The sequence below is a fragment of the Antedon bifida genome, chromosome 1, assembly GCF_963402885.1.
Source record: "Antedon bifida chromosome 1, ecAntBifi1.1, whole genome shotgun sequence".
NCBI classification, from domain to species: Eukaryota; Metazoa; Echinodermata; class Crinoidea; order Comatulida; family Antedonidae; genus Antedon; species Antedon bifida.
The window spans coordinates 29,695,565-29,714,955 of record NC_136226.1 but is presented as its reverse complement, the minus strand read 5'-3'; the positions used below and the strand labels follow the sequence as shown (position 1 = coordinate 29,714,955).

Here is a 19,391-nt window from a genome sequence, read left to right as displayed (position 1 = left end):
AAAAATTGGACTAATTCATTCGGCAAATAGGGAGTGTCATTTTGTTTTTCATCAAATCTAAATTTAAATCAAGAAATGTTATATAAAAATTGATATTAGTTTTATTAAAATTACAAGAATTTTAAGGTAAAAAATTAAATAATAATTTAAGTTGAATTAAAATCACTAATAGTATGATAATGGTGATATCATTTTGTGAGCTGATAAAAAGTGATTATTATTTTTAAATTAAAGAAATAAAAATAAAGTAGATTTGTATGAATGTAATTAAAAAGTTTACAAGTTATTGGTTCTTTTATTATTAACTTTAATTTTACTGTGAATAAGACATCCCCATTGTCATTTTCCAACAACCAGATTTACGCTTAGAAGGAGGCCAATGGAAGGACCAGTTAGATTTGTCTATGGCAACTCACTCAACAGCTCTTCCAACTACATAATTCATGCCCTGCTGAATCCCATATTAAACTATGTAGAGTAGAGGGAGGAGGACCAGCAATGATAACACCCAATTTAGTCAGGCTTTAGATGTTGTAGACATTGATTGGTCTTCTGTTGAATTCATTGAGTTAGGATCTCTCCTTGGAAAAAGCTAGCCTACTGATCTTGGTTTCTTCATGTGTTGACACAGGAAACGGCAAATCATTTCCATCTGACTTGGCTCTTATCATATTTCTATTGTTGAGAGTAATTCATTCATTCATTGTTTTATGAGGTATTGTTATTGTTGTTGGTAGGAACTTCCATAGTTTTGTACTCATCAGCAACTATCTATAAATGAGAGTTTTATTAATGAATATTATGAATCTTTGAAAGTAAACGAAGTCAACAGATAATTTTTTAGAAGAGTAAGCAGACATACAGATTGGGATTGATTTTTAGAAGACTATACCAGAACATTTGCCGATTGCTGATGACAGCTTTTATCTAAATACATTGAACATCTTTTTTGTTGATAAATACGAATAGGATTCCTCCTCCTACGGATAGGCACACAACAGGACCCCTTTGACTTGCTATAAACAGGTATACAGCAGATATAGCATTGGTAGAGATATTAAACAGAGACTATTATTCCTGACTCACTCAGCTTTTCCAGGTGACTCATCAGAACAAAGTGTCTAATTCTAGAAAAACTTGGAATTTTGTAATCCACAAGATTTTTCAGAAGTTTTTTTTCTTCAAATCTTCAGCTGGATTGTTTTGACGCATTTAATAAATTGTTTTACATAGAAGATGAACATCATAGAAGAAAATATTGAGGAATAATTATTGGCTGGATAGATAAAAATATTTATCATTGACTTGCTTCGATTTATTTTTAATTGATTTGTTTTATATGATGAACCGGAACTGGTCTTGATTTTGCAAGAAAGTTTTAATTATTTTTTGAAGACATTTTTTTACCATTTCCTGTATAAAACCTAGCAACCAAAGCAACATGTTTTTACCAACAACTTACGGACATCCACGATATTCTTGGGTACTAATTACTTTTAATAATAATAATATTATAACAATTTATATAGCGCACATATCCACTAAAAGTGCTCAAGGCGCTAAAACTTTTAAACTATTGTATTAAGTTAAAATTTAATTGGTTAATTTAGTCTTTGATATACTGTATTAATGTATAAACTATGTAAAAGTGGAAATAGAGTATAATACTGAGTTATGCAATGTTCTCGGTTCTTAATTTCCTTGCGTCGTCGGAAAATCTGTGATGATATTAACAATCATTATTACTGGAAACTCTGCCAAAATTGATGACAAACTTAAATTCTTTTATAGAATGTTTTGCTTTAGTCTGGTCATTTCACATGTAACAGTTTATTTCTCCAAACTTTACCATCGTTCATTAGTACCTCTAATAATTGACCATTGTTTATTTAGTTTCAACGTCATATTTCACTTACATCATAGTACCTCATCATCGTCCAATAATAATATGATTAGTGCGTGTTTAAAGTAAAGGTTCATTGCTCTCGGTACAGTACTCTGCGATATTATGCTCACCCCAGGCCCTGCCTTCCAAACAGCTGTCAACTCACTTGATGAAAAACACTATTCTTGCTAACAGCACTAAAATTACTACCAATAAATTTATGATATTGTCGTCAAACTTATAGGCCTATATCCTTGATCTCATTAACTTATTTTGTTTTGGAAGGAATAATTAAATATGTTTTGTAAACATGATCATTTAAAAAAGTATATTCCTAATAAAAGAAAACTATATTTTACTATTAAACCAATTAGCTATTAAAATATATTATTAAACTGACATGTTTTGAAAATAAGATTATTAAATATAAAGTTACATTTAACGCAAGTTTGTTACTTAAGTTTCATGTTTTCATGCAAAAATCATCTGCTTGCTTTTTTTTTTTTTTTGAACTAATGTCGATGAATTGAAAAATTAAAATTGAATGTGGTAAATATTTTGAATGTGGTAAATATTTTGAATTCGACGTCCTTGATAGAATAGCGCCATTGCAATCCAAGGAAGGTCTAAATCCTCGCGAGGAAATAGAATGATGATACACCAGCTTACTACACTCATCAGCCTTGTTTTAATATGACTAATAATAATATGTTTTGTACTCTGTTTTTCAGATCTATTCAACATCGGAACAGACCAACAGTAGTTACCCTTCCAACCCCTCCACACCGGTCAGTTCACCCCCACCGATGACAGGTAAGACTTTTATTCAATACTTAAATGTTTAAAGTGCATGCTAATATTCAATGATGTTCTTGTTAGCCTTTTTTTGGTGCCAATGTACCTTATATCTGCCAAACTGACCATAACTAAAAGTAATAGTTATACCAATTGCATGGTGGATGACAGAGAACATGTAAACAAAGTATAAGAGAATAATTATCATTTTAAGCAGTTTGTCCCTCTAAACCATAGAGGACGTCCATGTTCAGTGGCTATTGCGATATTCTAGATGCTTAGATTAAATTATTGGTTTTGAGGAGTTACAATAGTATTAGTAGAGCTTTTCATTGGTCAGAATTGCTAACATAGAATCTAGGATCCAGTAGTAGTCTTTAAACAACACTGACTTTTTATACAAAGTCTGCACTGTTTAAACCTATTCGTCATCAGTCGTGTAATTAAGTCTATAATCTCCGGTGAACCATGAAGAACGTAGAATCACCCACTCAGTCATTTGCTCTAATTATTTGTCCGGACATATCGGGTTCACTTGCTCAAAAGTAGCCGCAACATTTAATTCTTGATGGTGTTGTTTGTGGTTGTCGTGGAGATTTTAAATGTGTTGGTCTGACTGCAACAATTGACTAGTTTTCTATAATATTCTTTAATCTATATTACTGGGTATTTATTAATAGTCTATTATGTTATTACTTTTAAAAGGTTTTACCTCAAAAATCTGTAAATAATACTTTACTAGATTTAATAGAATGTAATATTACTCAAATTTAAGCTACATGCAGTCCAATTTTTTGATATCAAATTTATCAATTTGTATCAAACTAATGTTCTGAGTGTAACTGTTTGTTTTCTTTGGCGCTTGGAGATATTAATGAACATCAGATGTGATCATTTTACATAGGGAACCTCTTTGTTAGCTTTTGTACACAACAACATAGCTAAATATTATATTCTCTAGGTTTAAACCGACAACATGACAGTCGATTTGAGAATTTCTATGGGAAAAGTTTCAAAGGAAGAACAGGATTATATTTTATCTGTCGTTGTTTCTGACCTTTATTCTATGTGCTCGTTCTAGGTGCGGGATTACGGTATTCGAGGCACATACTGGGCAATTGAAGTCAATTTTTATGAAATGAGTAACCTATGAAAATATAGTTGTGAATTTTTAAAACTACACTCTCACAAACTTTGTATTAGTTGTCAATTTATAATTTGGTACTGTTACTACCAGGTCACAACCAAAACCAAAAATTGTTTTAACGCTTTTAGACTGTAATATATATAAATACATAATTTACACCAAGCATTTATTTACTGATAACTGTTATTCTTTATAATGTACAATATTCAAACAATATTTTTGTCATCAAAAGTACATATAAAAATTTTTTTTTTTTTTTTTTTAAAAAGAGGTAACTTCTAGGACCACTGCCATTATGATAAAACCACAGATTATTTAGTTTACCATAGCATTTGTCTACATCTTTGTTTACAAAGTAAGGACTGTAGTGTTGAAATCTGGCAAATTATAAATGTATCTGAAAAATCCAATTACCTAGAAAACATCTGCAAATAATAACAATCTTTCGGAAAATTGTGTTTTATTTTAATGAATTTTTAAGAAGTTTAATCACACTAAACCGAATTATACTGATAGTGTTTGGGACAAGTTACACAGACCATACAAGATACTTTATTTGTCTTCGTAAAAAAAATAAAGAAATGTCGGTTGTCAACAAATCCGATTAAAAGTATATACTACAGTATATCAAATAGTTTCATAGATTTTATTTACATACTTTTAAATCAATCATAATAGTTTCTAAGATGAATAATTTGTGACTAGAAAATTTGTAAAAAATAAACTGAAAGTGATCATAAACATTAAATTATTCAATTACTTAAATGGTGATGGTAGGAGTAGACTTAATTACCATAATTATTAATACTGGTAATAAACTAATTACTGTAATTAATTTTTTTGAAATACAATATGCTGGTATTCCAGCAAGCTATTTGAGTACCATGCCTTTTGTACAGGTTTCCACACCTACCATTTTTCACACTCTCTAATTATAACAATGTGGTATGTTGTAGACTAGAGTAGTATAACCCTATAAAGGAAATAGTGTGCTATGAATGGGTAAAGCAGATGTGTAGGGTAGGGTGATTAGACCATGAACAGCCTTGAGCCAAGTGGACTAGAGGAAATGCTATCCATAGGGACCTGTTTCCATGCAGATTCCATAGGAAAATATATTTCCATGGGGACTGCCACTTAGTTTTTGTTTTGTGGCCATTTTATTGGATGAAGAAGTGACAATATAGGCATGCAAATGAATTCCTATATTCATTTGATTAATGGCAATTCTATTTTTTTTTGGGGCAAAATCGAAGTTGTTTTCTTTGTGTATATAAAATCCAAAGGCAAATTACTGAAACAAATGACAATGCTATGGGTATCAGTGGCTGGATCTCAATGGAGATACAGAATAAAATAAGCACTGAAAAAATGGCAATGCTGTGGGTATCAGTGGCTGTATCTCAATGGAGTTAAAAGTAAAATTAAACAAAAAGCTAAGTCAAAACGATAAAGTAAAACAGCCATAAAAATTAGCAGAGCTTTCAATGTATACATTTTTACATGTGGAAGAAGAATATCCCTAGTTCTCCAATTTGTATTGTATGTGAGGTATGGCATTCTGCAATATTAATTTTGCTTTGTTGCTAGAAGCATTAATACACCTACTAAAGTGTAAAAGTTCATCGACTCTCTGTTTATTTTAGTGTTTTGGTGGCTCATAGCTATACATTATGATGATGCAATTAGACACCAGCAACCAGGTCTAGTCGTTTCGCACTAACATAACCTCTACATCAGCGTTGTCTTTGTCACCGCACATTCTAATTTTCCTGTTCGTTTTCTGCTGTCTTGTCCAATTTACCACTAGGATAGATTTTCATGGGTTTTGTTTTGATAGCGTTACAACAGTAATCAGTTTGCAACTTTGAAGTTACCAACGTGTTAATTTAATTTGCTGGACTTATCATGTTGTGATGGCATATTTAATTCTATATAATTTCATCTACTAAGTCCACTTTAACTTAATTTTCAATCTTGTCTGCCACCCTTAACTATTGATTAAACTTGAGGTTGAGATATTTTGGTAAAAGGAGGTTCATTAGTTATTAATGAAATTAGTTTTTGCGTTCTAATCTACATGGGAATATTTATCAGACTAATTAACTGGAAAAACCTGAAATGAGGTTATGAATATTATGACCTTAACTTGGCCTTATTTTAGTATGAATTTGTTATTTGTGATTTGTTATCTTTCGTTGGCAGTTACCATTTATCCCTACCTGTTGAAATTTCTAAAATGTGTGTACATTTATTTTGTGCTCCCGTGTGTCCGGCGTTTTCCCATTGTGGTAAATTGTTGAGGTGATAATGCAACATAGAGGTGTAACCCCAACAACGGTTTGATAAAAATATGCGAGGTGGCGATTGATATAGGCTATTGTCTCCCTGACTCAACTGGTTATAAGGCGTTATGGGGACGACCTTTTCACCTTAAGTCGGTGTTAATTTCCCCACTGCCATCTTGCAGCTCAGTGAGTCGGGCTCAATTTCCTAGGCCCAACATTTCAGACAAGAGGCTTCCGTCAGCGTCGATTCTAGCTATATTAATTCTCTCAACAACTTTTTACAAAATTAGGCTAGCATTGTCGGCCTGCCAAAGCCAATTTGCTCGCTACTTGCAGCCAATATGCTTTGTCATTCAGTCATTTCACCTTTTGCTTAGCCTCGCAGACTACGCAGGCCAACAATTGGACTTTCATTACGAATATCGTCTAAGTGATTATTTTGTCCGTGACCCTCCGCAGATAATGCAAGCGAGGTTGAGCAGTCCCAGAGGACCACCTTACATTTCCTTCGTCCGCCACTTTCAATCGGCCCCATCTTTGATATATTTCAATTTCTTCGATGCAAATAGCATTGTATTCTTCAGCCAGAAGTGAAAAGTGTCGCTATTGATTTCCCTTTTACACGTTAAGAAACTTGGATTTGTCGTGTGCAAATGCTATCACAGCCTATATGGAACCTTACAAGCTTCTTTATCCATGTATCTACGAGGTGATGATAGAAAGATTAATGCGTGACAACTCCAATTATACTCAGAATGAAAGAAAACTACTGTGAACGTTCGCCTGAATACGCTTAATAGAAAGCATTCACGCTCTTCCCAGAGGATCTTGTATTGTGAGCGATCAACAATCATTTTGACACTATGCTCGCCTCGCAGGAACGCTTTTCCCACTCCCTGGTGTCCCTTTAATTGCGTACAATGTAGTAACAGCAACAAGGGGAACATGTGAATATGTGATGAAAAATGTAGACTTTGTGTAAAACATGGTTGGGTATTTTTGGTTAGTCTCCCGAGCAGACTTAACCTGTATTTTGCAGACTATTGATAAAACGGTAAACAACTCAATCGAAACATGTAAAAAAAAGATTTAACTTATGTTTTTACGTATATTTGTCTAAATATAATGTTTTTAATAGCATTTAACAAAATAATTATAATCTCATCCATAGGTCCTTGGCCTAGGAGTGGTAGCCAGCCGTCACCTGCTGGCCCAGGCTACAATGGCGGTGCTGGGCCTGGCTCAGTACCAGGATCTGCAAACCCTAGTGGAGAAAACCTCCATTCATTGGTAAGACAAATTCCATTATTACTGTTTAATAAAACTGTTATTCACTGTCCAATTTACTATAAAGCTGTGTCTACACTATGAAACTATTTTAACCAAAAAAGTGACTTCATTGTGTCCATAAACAGTATGGACACATCACATTTTTTGTCACATAAAGTTTGATAGTGTAGAGCTTAAAATGTTACTAAAAATTAGTTTTAGAATCATCTAGTAGATTAAAATTTGAAATGAATAAAATAACATTATGTCATGCTACTTGCATGATATTTTGCAAAATCATATATAATTGATGATATAGATAAAATCCTTGAAAACTTTGAGATGATCCCGTCAATATCTTGCCAAAGACAGGAAAACGAGCAATTAAGGATTTTATACTATTAGTTGTAGATTGATTCAACTTAAGTACCTGTCAAATCATTGATCATTAAAAGTTTATTTTTACTTAAATTTTATTCTTTGGGGAGTGACATCAACATTTTATTTTTACATTACTCATTCTGTGTTCTTCATTCAAAACATTACATTAGTTTTTTTTAAAGTACAAATGCACTATTTGTACATTTTTATGAAAGATAAAATAACAATAATACTACTGTAGTTAACTGGAAAATTATTACTTGTTTGTTGAACCAAAAAATACATACACAATTGGTATAAATTTTAGTTCAATAAAAAAGTTTTCCTTTTAACTATATTTGGAACCAGATGAATTTATTTAATAACAATAATAGAAATACCAATGATTGTATAATACACCTAGTGTGTTATTATTTATGAAGTAATATTTAAATACATTAAATATTTTTGTCATTTTAGAAAAAAATTATTTTTAAACAAACAAGTTTATTCTACTTTATTTCAACCAATATACCGTAATGTACTATAAACTATTCTACATTAAAAGAATTGTTAAATGCACAAGTCTAACTTAGTAGACGCCATTGGCCCAATACCTGTCATGGAAGCTCACATATGTAATATATCATTGCTATGGGTCACGCCAATGCTGCATTTATTCATACAAAAACTTTATGGAAATCTTGGCTCCAGTTGGAGATGAGGAACATAAAAGTCATACTTGAAATTGTGAAAAATAATTTTCATTTTCCTTGCTAATTATTTGTACTTTATTTATTGTTCCTGTTATTTAGCATTTGTTCTCAGTTGGTTTCAGTTTGATATTTAACAGTTTCAATGGTAAATATAGTTCAGAAAACTAATGTGTACTAGTTCCTGTCTTTTTAGAATTTTAAATTAATGTGACATGTAGCAACAACAAAAAAACAATACCTGTTACAAAGTGATTATTGCTATTATAAGAGTTCAAATTTATAAAGTGTAAAATGGTTTTTTTTAATTAAAAGAAAGTGTAATGTTAAACAAATTAAATGAATATAATGCCACAACAAATTATAGTATAAACTAGAGAGTCCACTAATAAGTTTGATATGATAATATAAAACAAACTCCGAAAAAAGTGTGGTCTTTATAATTCCATATTTAAATCTTCATTTATCTATTTATCATCAGGAATAGGCATATTTTGATGATAGTAATAATAATAATAAGACTTATACAGCGCACATATTCACAAAAGTGCTCAAGGCGCTTGTGAAAACCATGAAACATATATGCAGTTTAGTTTATGTTTATACCACATCCTCATATTAAATGGATTTTAAAATATTTTTAAAAATAAGAAGAGAACCTTAGTACTTTATTTGAATCGATAATAGAATATGTACATCAACCAAAAGTAACTGTTTCACAGTAGTCATACTTTAAACTGCGTTGGTATCAATTAATTAATTTCTAATTAAGATTTATAAGCACGTTTATTTGCGTAGGTAGATTTAACTAAATTGCTCATTGAGTACACAACACATTTTTGGCTTACAATGACCTTTGACACATGACAATTTCTCAAGTGGCAGCTGTTTTTCAATTCCATCAACATGTCAATGATGGGGTCTTGTGTACTTTGCTCTTGAAATCTTGCTCCCTTCTGAATGCTTGTTTCTAGGGTGTTGTGGAATATTTCAAGCCAAGCAGAGCTTATGTGTTCTTTGCATGCTTGTACACTATCCCCCGGGTGCTGTATATCTGGTTGTTCTAGGCCTACACTCAGGAGGTTACCTTTTAAGGAAGAACAACACTTGTTTAATAATAAATCTAACAATTTGCTTATTAAAAACTTCCTGACACCAAAAATTGAACTTTAAGTTTACTACTTTTCAAAATTATAAAAAAAAAATTGTTGTAAAAAATCTTTTAGAAATTTCCAAAACAGATCAAACGACTGTACGTATACATTTTAATGAACAAATATTATTACAATCTAAAGAGGTCCCAAGTTAGAAAAATGAAATATCGGTAAATTTATGAAGCATCGCCAAACCATAGAGGGTGCTATAATTTTTACAAAATACATCCAAACATACAGGGTGCTATTTAAAAGCTTATTAATTATGAACTAATTAATTTTGCCAAATTACCATATCTTCTTGAAGAAAAATTTTGAACAAATTCAAAATTTTTTTTAAAAGAATACCACCATAGTTTAAGACCTTGTCGGTTGGTTCCACAGTCGAAACCTTGAATCGTGAGCTATCTTTAACTTTTAAAACACCAACAAACTTGTTTTAATTAACCACTATTATTTGTCTTTCTCGTCACAATGAACAATACTTTTGTATAAGTTTAATTTGTTACATACGGTGCATGCTTAAATGCAAGAGTTTGTTATTAGTCTCCTGGTATGGGGTACAGTTAATGTTCTTAGACTGCCAGTTTGCAAAGATTGTTCCAATTAGGTATACACATTTGTTAATTGGTTAAATGATCGCTTGAATCCTAAATATTGATAAGTCGGGTCTTTATATGATTGTATCATTGTCAAAATATTTATAATTTTTATGCTATTAGCAAGGATGTTATACATTGGTGGAAAACTGTGATTTTAACAATTTTCTATGATAATATGGTATAATTTGAAGGCTATAATAATAATGATAAGATATTCAAACTTGAAATTAATTGCAAAGAAGATCATCTAAGCTCATAAATAAAGATAAAAATGGGGGTGAAAGTGGATGTCCCTAGAGAACAAAGGGTGAGAACTTTGAGAGTGCTTTTTGTCCCAAGAGATTAAAAAAGGTGATAGTGGTTAGTGTCCCGAGGGGTTTCAAAGTTTACCGTCCCCTAAAACTGACCCCATCGAGTGAAAACTTGTCAAGAACTATATACGAGATATTAATCACATGAGTCTGTGACAGGATGCGTGAAAAAGACCAGGTACGGACGAATCAAGTACCCCAGTCCAACTGTCCACATTAATTTATTTGTCTTCACTCAATTTTCTACCTTTCATGATTATTGAAGAGTAAACAAAGGAAATAATGAATAATCATCTGGCTTTTGAAGAAGAAGTGGCCAACATTTTAAGACATTTTGTCATAGCTTTTTGTTGGCAAATTTTCAAGATCTCTTGAAAGAAGCAAAGTTCAAAAAGTTTAGATAATTTTATTTCAGTGATTATTGATACAAAGAAGATTTCTACTTGCTTCAAAAGTCATTTTATAATAATAATAGTTCATTCTTATAACGCATATAAGCAAGCTCTCAATGCGCTGTACATAAATTAAAATGGACGAAGTGGCAAAAATTTAAATCAATGAAAAGCTTGTTTGAAAAAGAAAGACTTCAACTGGGTCTTGAAAGAGTTTAGAGTTTATGGAATTAAAATTAAAAAGAAACTTCAAGAAAAATGAAATTTATTGATTCATCTTTATGTTGAAATCAAAACCATTTAAGAATGGAATACTAAATGATATCAATTAAATATTGAACTTGATATCAAGTTTAGCTTGAAATTTATGAACATCACATATTTTATGATTTAGTGTTAATTTAGTATTTCCTTTGCCATTGAATTCTACCTTCATTTCAAGGATCGTAAGCTTTATATTTCATTTTCAATTAGCAAAAAGGAAACCCACAATCATAATAAATTATTATTTAGGGCATTAATCTGAAATGATAATACCTCTTCGTATTAAACCCTCAATTTTAATAACCATTTTATAATATTTAAATACTTACTGTAAAAAACAAAATGTTTAGGAAATTTATCAATGAAGTCGTAACTTTTTCTGCTAATTATGCTGATGCCTTTCCATAAGACCATATTGACATGATTATAAATTCCAAATTCACCCATAATTCATCAAATGTATGAACTTTACTTTGCCAGTTTTTAGATATATCATAATCATCATCTCTAATAATAAAGTCTCAACAACAAAACTGTTTTAAAACAAATTTTTAGTTAAAGGTAGAATTGTAGAATGTTACAAACACATAGAAATAATAGTACTTTCACTCTCTGGTCTATTTACTACTGGAAGTCACATGAGAGTATTTCTAGCAGATAAATATTGGCTATTCTATACCCTATACTCATTTCCCAGGCTGCTGGCTATTTTGACACCTGTCTGGTCTAAAACCCAAAGGGAAGGATGACCGTGTTTGCTAGGTTTGGCCAGCCTATTTCATGCTGGGCTGCTAGTTATTAGAATGGACTCTACTAGGCCTACGCTAGTAATAAAAACAAGCTTCGGATCCTTTGTAAGATGCAAACAGCCAAGGGCTAGCTATCCATGGCTTCCAATGAAGTATATTCATTTTGTACTTCCACATCAGTGTATAATGTGATTAGGGTACTGGTAGTATTTCTTATAAATTGTTGAAAAACAAATTTTACAGATAAATGTACAATACATTTATTAATATATTAACTCTGGTTGTACAATATAATATCTGAAAGATTTACAAATATTCGTATTAAAAAGCAATATTAGGCCTATAAAATGATATTTTACTTTGTTTTAAAATGGCCTATAAATTTCGGTGAGTCACAAAGCATTATAAAAGATGTTTAAACAAAGTTCCTTTCTATTGGATTCTTTATTTGGTTTTTATAAACAATTCAACTCATAACAGTAAAAGATAATCATTTTGTTTATTACGCTTAATGTTATATTCTTATTATTATGTTTATTAATGTTACGCTTTTTTATGGCTTTCTTTTTGTCGCGAACTCATTTCTTCTGACATTTTATCGTCAATAAATAAAACAAATTGAAATGACTGGAATACTTGGCTCGGGAATTATTAGAAACATGATTCAGAGATTATTTTTATTGGGTTAACAGGGCAGCAAGTTTGGTATAAGTAAGCTATGATGTACTGCGGCCTGTCCTCTAACAGGTTATAAGGCCGCTGTAGTTAGTATAAATAGATTATACACACTGTCAGTTTTTACATGTGAAAATTCACAAGTGCGTAAGTGTTGAACAACACGTGCCGACAGTTCACGCATTTACAATTCGTCACCGAACATTAACAGATAGTAGTGTGGTGGATTAACAGGTGGCGTAAACCAACGGCGTGAAGGGGCAATGTGACAGACGCTATCAAATGGCATAAGGGGGAATTAACAGGTGTGAACTGGTGTAAGGGGTGCATTCTGTTTTAAGTGTGTGTTTGTCAATTGTTTTGACACCCTAGCTGCTTGTTACATGCCATCTGTATACAGCCTGAAGGCATTGGAAATTGATCGAAATTACCGCAATCAAATTTTAACAAAAAACATTTAATGATTGTGATAATTGAATTATCTCAAACTGTCAAAATGATGAAATTATTTAAAACAATGTTGTTGATTTAAATTAAACACATGGACATGAATATACAGATTGCTAATGTTTTGATAATAATGAAATGCTTTTTTTCGCCATCATAAAATAACAGAATTTCTTCTTGAAGATTGGAATAGTAACATAGATAACAAGCATAAACATATATAAAACAAAAATTAATATACACACACACATTATTGCGCAAAACTTAAGTTGTAAAAATGTGGTTTAAAAAACGAAATACACAAAAGAAAATAATGATTTATAAAACACTTAAAAGCATATCCCATATACTGTAGGTATTAGAATTTAGTTAAAATTGCTTATCAAATTATATTTTTCAGAGTCGAATGGAAGAATGCTTAAATGACGCTATTCATGTTTTACAAAGACACGCAAATGAAGGACAAGGGATGAATCCAATGGCACCCGGCATGCCACCGGGAATGATGAACGGATTACCCCCACATTCCAGTTCTGGTCTGCCACCCGGCATTTCCCATCCTTATGGTCATCCGGCACAATACGGTGTTGACCATCCTCACATGGTAAGTTATCCTGGTGGATATCACTTTGTGTGCAGTCACAGATTGGGCTGAATCTCTCGTTGATATCATGAACCTTTTATAACAAATTGTATCAACTAAAATCAGTTTAAATATTCCTTAAATTGTTTTGGTTGTTACATTAAACCATTTTTGTAATATTAAAAATTATATATCAAAATATTTTGAGTATGACGATGAAACCATAGGCGAATGAACTTAAATGTATGAATCAGTTTGTGTGATCCAACTGCTGTGGGCATGATCATATCAAACACCCAGTACATTCATGCTGCTTTGCTATTCTATCATTTGCTAGACAGAATTACCCCTGCTGTTATTTTGCCCTTCCATCATTCACTTTACTGAATTACCCCCTGCTGCCTGCAAGTATTTTTTCAATTGGTGGTGTTAGTATACTATGGGTAGATTCACCTCCTGCAGTCAATAGTTAATCCTAAAAATCACAATAACTTTATGAAAAAATGTTATCTATATTACGTTATTATCGGTGACAACATTTACATTATATTGTCACATTACATGGCATTATCTATCTATTTATAATACATTATACAGTATACAAGGTGGTAGTACAATATAGTAATTTTTTTATTGGGCAATTTCCAAACATATCCATGTGTTTACAATGACCCTTGACATCATATTTAATTAAGCCTGAATTGACCAATAAGAGGGTGTACAAGAATTGACTGATCCTTGCGGATTTAACAGGGCTAATTTGTAAAGTCGGCTTCTTAAGCCAGCTCAGTGTATTCTGTCATTAATTACCGAATCCCAATTAATAGACCTTTCACCATAGTTACGTCATGTACAAGACCATGTGGTTGCAGTTAGAAGAACAGCAATCGGAAGTCAAAAGAAATGTATTTGGTTTGTACTTGATTCAATAGCATTGAGGATGCCATTGATATTAAAGTGATTGGTTAGTTAGAAATTGGTACATACATCATGGGCTTACAAGGACATCAATATAATTATTTAGAACAAATATTAAATTGTTGGATATTAACAACAATAATAAAAACAATATAGAAATAATATTTAGCATCTTTTAAATTTAATTTCATACGAATTTGCCAAGAGTATGTCTTTTCTAAGAACAAAAGAAAGTTTACTTATTTTTGTTGAATGTAAAATAGAAAGAACGATTTCCCCTAAAGTTTTTTAGATTTGAATTAGCCGATAGTAGAGTTCACTAATGAATGCTGGCTATGTGGTCGCTAGGTTAGATTCATATGATTACTAGCAGAGTACTTCCTTTAAAGAAACTTGTAGGTGAATATATCTAAGATCGTGGTTGAAGGCCAGCAAGGCAGGAAATTACTACTAAATCGTTGGGTTTGTTTTCGAGCCTCCATTTCTGGTAAGATCCGCCAGGGAAATAGCAATACTTCAACAGTTAAAGTCAGTAGAGTAGTAGGAAAACGGTTTCACACTTGAATGTAGGCAAAAAAAAAAGGCGACTGGGGTTTGTCAAACTCGGCTAACAGTCTGCGGATAGATACCAAGCACATGCTGTCAAATTTGCCTTTTACGTCGCTGTCAACTTTTCTTGTTCGTCTCTTGAACACTGCTTTCAACACGTACCCAGCTGTCTAATGTGAATTATTTGAATATACACCATACGCTCGACGTGACATCACGTTCTTCCACGCCAGTATAAGAGCGATTCTCTAGCATGCTCTCTCCAATTCGACTTCCGCCTTGGGAGATATTACACACTGCGAGTTTGCAAAGGATTTAGTACGATTTTTACTGTTTTGTGGTCCTGTCTACGATTGCTAGTTCTCGTGGAAGTCGAAGTAAAGAGTGAGCGACGAGGGTAGCCACAAAGAACCGCCGGGTAGCAGCATTTTGATATACGATATCCGAGTATCGAGCAGCCAGTATGTGGAACCCAAACCATTTGTACGCAAGCCCATACGGCATGACACCTGCAGAGACGCACTACTACAGTTTCTATCCTGAGATGATGGTAATCCACCTGCTATTCTATCATTCTAATTTTATATACATGTCTGGATTTCAGATGTTCTTCTCAGCTGTTTTTGCGAGCTGTTAGCAGAAGATTTTGAAATCTCTTCAGCTGCATGTATTAGTGATTTCATCCTGTCAAGCTGTATACTTGTCTGTAATATCTACAAATTGATTGTTTTAAATAAGTTTCTTCTTGTTAGCTTCCCCTATGCTCTACGTGCTTGTAAGGATGCCAAACAGTACATACAGCATTTGTATATAAGAGTCATTTTTGTCAAAAGTTTAGGCACTATATTTTTAGAATGTGAATCTTATATTGTTGTTGCTACAGCCAAATTTAAAAAATACTTTCTACAAAATTGTATAAAGCTTGTCAGTGCAAAGTAATAAATAAATTTACTTGCATACCTTTTTTTTCTCAAAAGTTCAACGCTGCTTTATTACTCGATGATTCTCAGTAATGCACTTAAATTGTCTTTTGGTTATTTTATCAAGCGTACTTGTTTAATGCTTTGTAAAAAATTGCTAAACATTTAGAATTCCTGCAGTCGTAGCTCTGCCCAATTTGTTACCAACATCTTCTTACAGTCTACACTAAAATATGTAAAATGTTGAAAGGTAATTTATTGATGGTGTTTTGAATGTGGAGGGTTGGACTTGGTGAAGTGAGCAGAGTGCAAATCTTCCTCATAAAATGTATAATTATGTTGTAAGAATTACTTTAATTATGAAGAATATTTCTGTTCTTAGCTTTCTTAATGTTTTGCTTTATTTCTTAATTCTCGGTACCTTGTCCGTCTTTGTCATCTGCCATTTGGCAAATCTATGACGATCTTCTTTAATTTTGCGAGTTAAAAATGCACCAATTAGAAATACAGTTATGTCAGTCATTTTATATGATGTAGAATAATTATGTTATCATAAAATAATGACGTTTTAAAAGTTATTAGGTTTCATACTTAAATTCTTCCGAGATTTAAAATTTTATCTGATGGAAATTAAAACTATTTCCAATTGACCATTCAATGTAGTATTTCATTTTTGATTTGGACTGATTTTTATCACTGACATGTGACAAGTCAATGGACATTTCTGGTTGTCACAAAATCAGGTCACTTGTATCAATTCATTTCTCAAATTACATATTTCTTGTGAATTGTATCATTAATAATTGTTGTTTTGGTTAGTTGGTTTTTAAAACTGATGACATTTTCATTCATTCATTCTTTATTTACCAATAGCAAATTGGAGCTAACAAAAAAGCAATGAAATGAACATAATAAATTTTATGCTAATTTGTTGGTTTTTTTTATTTACAGGGTGGACCTCCTTCATCTGTACCCGACAATCATCGCAATGCAATGTCTGGCGCTCCTCTCCCACCATCAGAAATAGCACAACCTCAACAACCATTCAGCTGTAAGTATATTTATGTCTATTAATTTATCTTATGCAAGTGTTTGTTTATTTCAGACACATTTCGTTTGGCAGATTAATTAAGAATGTGACAGATGATTCGATGATTAGTCTAATATGTGCTTATTAAAATGCTATAAACTACTACAGTACTTGAAAGTCACTGATCGTTAAATTGATTCAAAACTATCGTAAAGCCTTGTCTACACTTTCTGTGACAAAAAAATGTGATGTGCCCATATATAGACATGATGATGTCATATTTGGGAATATCACTACCATATTTGGGCACACTTTTTTTGTCAAACTAGTTTGATAATGTAGACAGAGCTTTAGATTTTTATAATTCAGAGGGTAGGTTAAAATGGCGTTCTCAATCAAGTTCTTAAAAATCAAGGACGGATCTAAGGGGTGTGCTAGGGGCACATGGTCCCCCCTTTAATTTAAAATTAATTGACCTACTTTTTGATATCTATTTTTGTTTAGTGCTCCCCTGTTTAAAATATCTTAGAAATCTTTTCATATGTGTATTCTTAGCGACATTGAAGTAATGTACTACTCTGTAAATTAATGTACTACAAATTTGTTCATTGCGCGGACATGTTTACAAAATGAACATAATTATTTGATATGAATGTGATGTTTACATGATAGAGGTCAGTCAGTTCTGTAGCCTGGGAATCTTTCATTTTACTAGCATTAAGGAAATGATTGGTTTTAAATGGATGGTTCTCCGGAAAGCTTTTATATATTGATGGAAAACGTTGATGGAGTTCTCAAATTACATATCCATAAAAATGAAACTTCCTATGTAATTGAATTAATGCTTAAACGAAATCTTAGATCCTAAAAAAATAAATTACATGAACTGTTGAATTTTTGAATATCATAATTTAAATTATTACTAAAAGTTGGTCAATTTATTTTGTGGGTACAGTAGGTATCAGACAGATTTAAACCTATTGTTCTATATTAAATTATCTTTAACCTATAAAATAGTATTCTTTGGTAGATCTATCCATCATCTGTTTTTTTAGCAATGTAATCCATACTTGTATGTACATACACAGACCATGTCATGGGATGAAATTAATCCTATATAGATCAAACCATTTAATATCTAGTGCACTCCATGATCTTTTGGTCTAATTCCAGCGGTCATATGTTGTCCAGCTGGTCAGTGCATGGTGGGTGTCCTGCCCCAAAGATATCACTAAGTAAAAATCATCACATCCTTTAAGTTTCAATTTATATATAATCCCCAATACTAGCTGTTTATGGCTAGTTTGTATATGATCATCTTCCAAGAACAGTTTCATTTGCACATCGAAAAATAATGATGGAAAAATGTTGTAAAACCCGTAACCGCCTTTGTTCTTATCTTGTCCTCCAACGGGATGATTTATTTTGAGGTTTTATTGTATATCAGTGACGAGTTTAATTAGCCTGTTGATAAGGATTTACATTACTTGAGATATGTTCAAGCTTGATAGTTTATTTTGATAACACGTTTGAATTCTAGCGATGCTTTTAATCCTTGCTGCTTTCAAAACAAACTGTTTCTTTAGTAGCAGTACTCGGTAAGAGACGTGTTGTGTTAATATCGCACGATAGATAAAATAAAATAATTGGATGTTGTAAAAAGAAAGACGTGATTTGTTTTAAATTGATGAAGTGTCATCATCTAAGATAATTTATATTGTCATTAAAGATGTATTGTCCCCCTGAAAAAATAATTGTTAACATTTTTTTTTTAATATGCCATTCTAATGTCACTTAATAGTTATCCACTTTGACCAAAAATTGAATCGAAAATTGACTTTATTAAAATCTATTCAAAGTCTGATTTTATTAATCTGTATTTTTCATGTTTTTGGGGACAATACATAATGCTTTGTAGAGATACAGTACTTGTAATTGAATAACCAAAAAAATGATTATTTTTCTATACTTTTTTAGTTTTATAAATGTTTTTTTTTAATGTAAACTATAAAATGTACTTAATATTACATCCTCTAAGTTCAAGGCAAATAGTGACAGTAACATGCAATTGATTTTGATATTAAACTTTTTTTTAGAAAATTTATATTTTAGCCGTTTTCCCCCAAAATAAATTAAATATTAAGTGAAGAGTTAAAATGAATATTCCTGTTATTGTCTACATTTCTTTGGAAGTACTACTATAATATTCACCTTTTAATCTGCAGTCATGGAGTAAAATTAAAGAAATGAAGTCAGCAGGTCTGCCTTTAATAGGTGTTAAAAGATTCTTTTTCCAATCTACTTGGTTATCAGTCACTTGAAAATTAAATTAAGTTCAAA

General features: G+C 31.8%; 1 protein-coding gene across 7 annotated transcripts in view; it reads left to right on the top strand.

The window, feature by feature from the left end:
• LOC144848996 (transcription factor 12-like) overlaps positions 1-19,391 on the top strand; it is a 90,277-nt gene that overhangs the window by 65,562 nt on the left and 5,324 nt on the right. For all 7 annotated transcript variants that reach the window (XM_078705974.1, XM_078705968.1, XM_078705956.1 and 4 more), the window contains 4 exons: positions 2,617-2,698; positions 7,287-7,405; positions 13,452-13,655; positions 16,973-17,072. In XM_078705974.1, the coding sequence (XP_078562100.1) occupies positions 2,617-2,698; positions 7,287-7,405; positions 13,452-13,655; positions 16,973-17,072 (505 nt within the window). The remainder of the gene's footprint in view (positions 1-2,616; positions 2,699-7,286; positions 7,406-13,451; positions 13,656-16,972; positions 17,073-19,391) is intronic.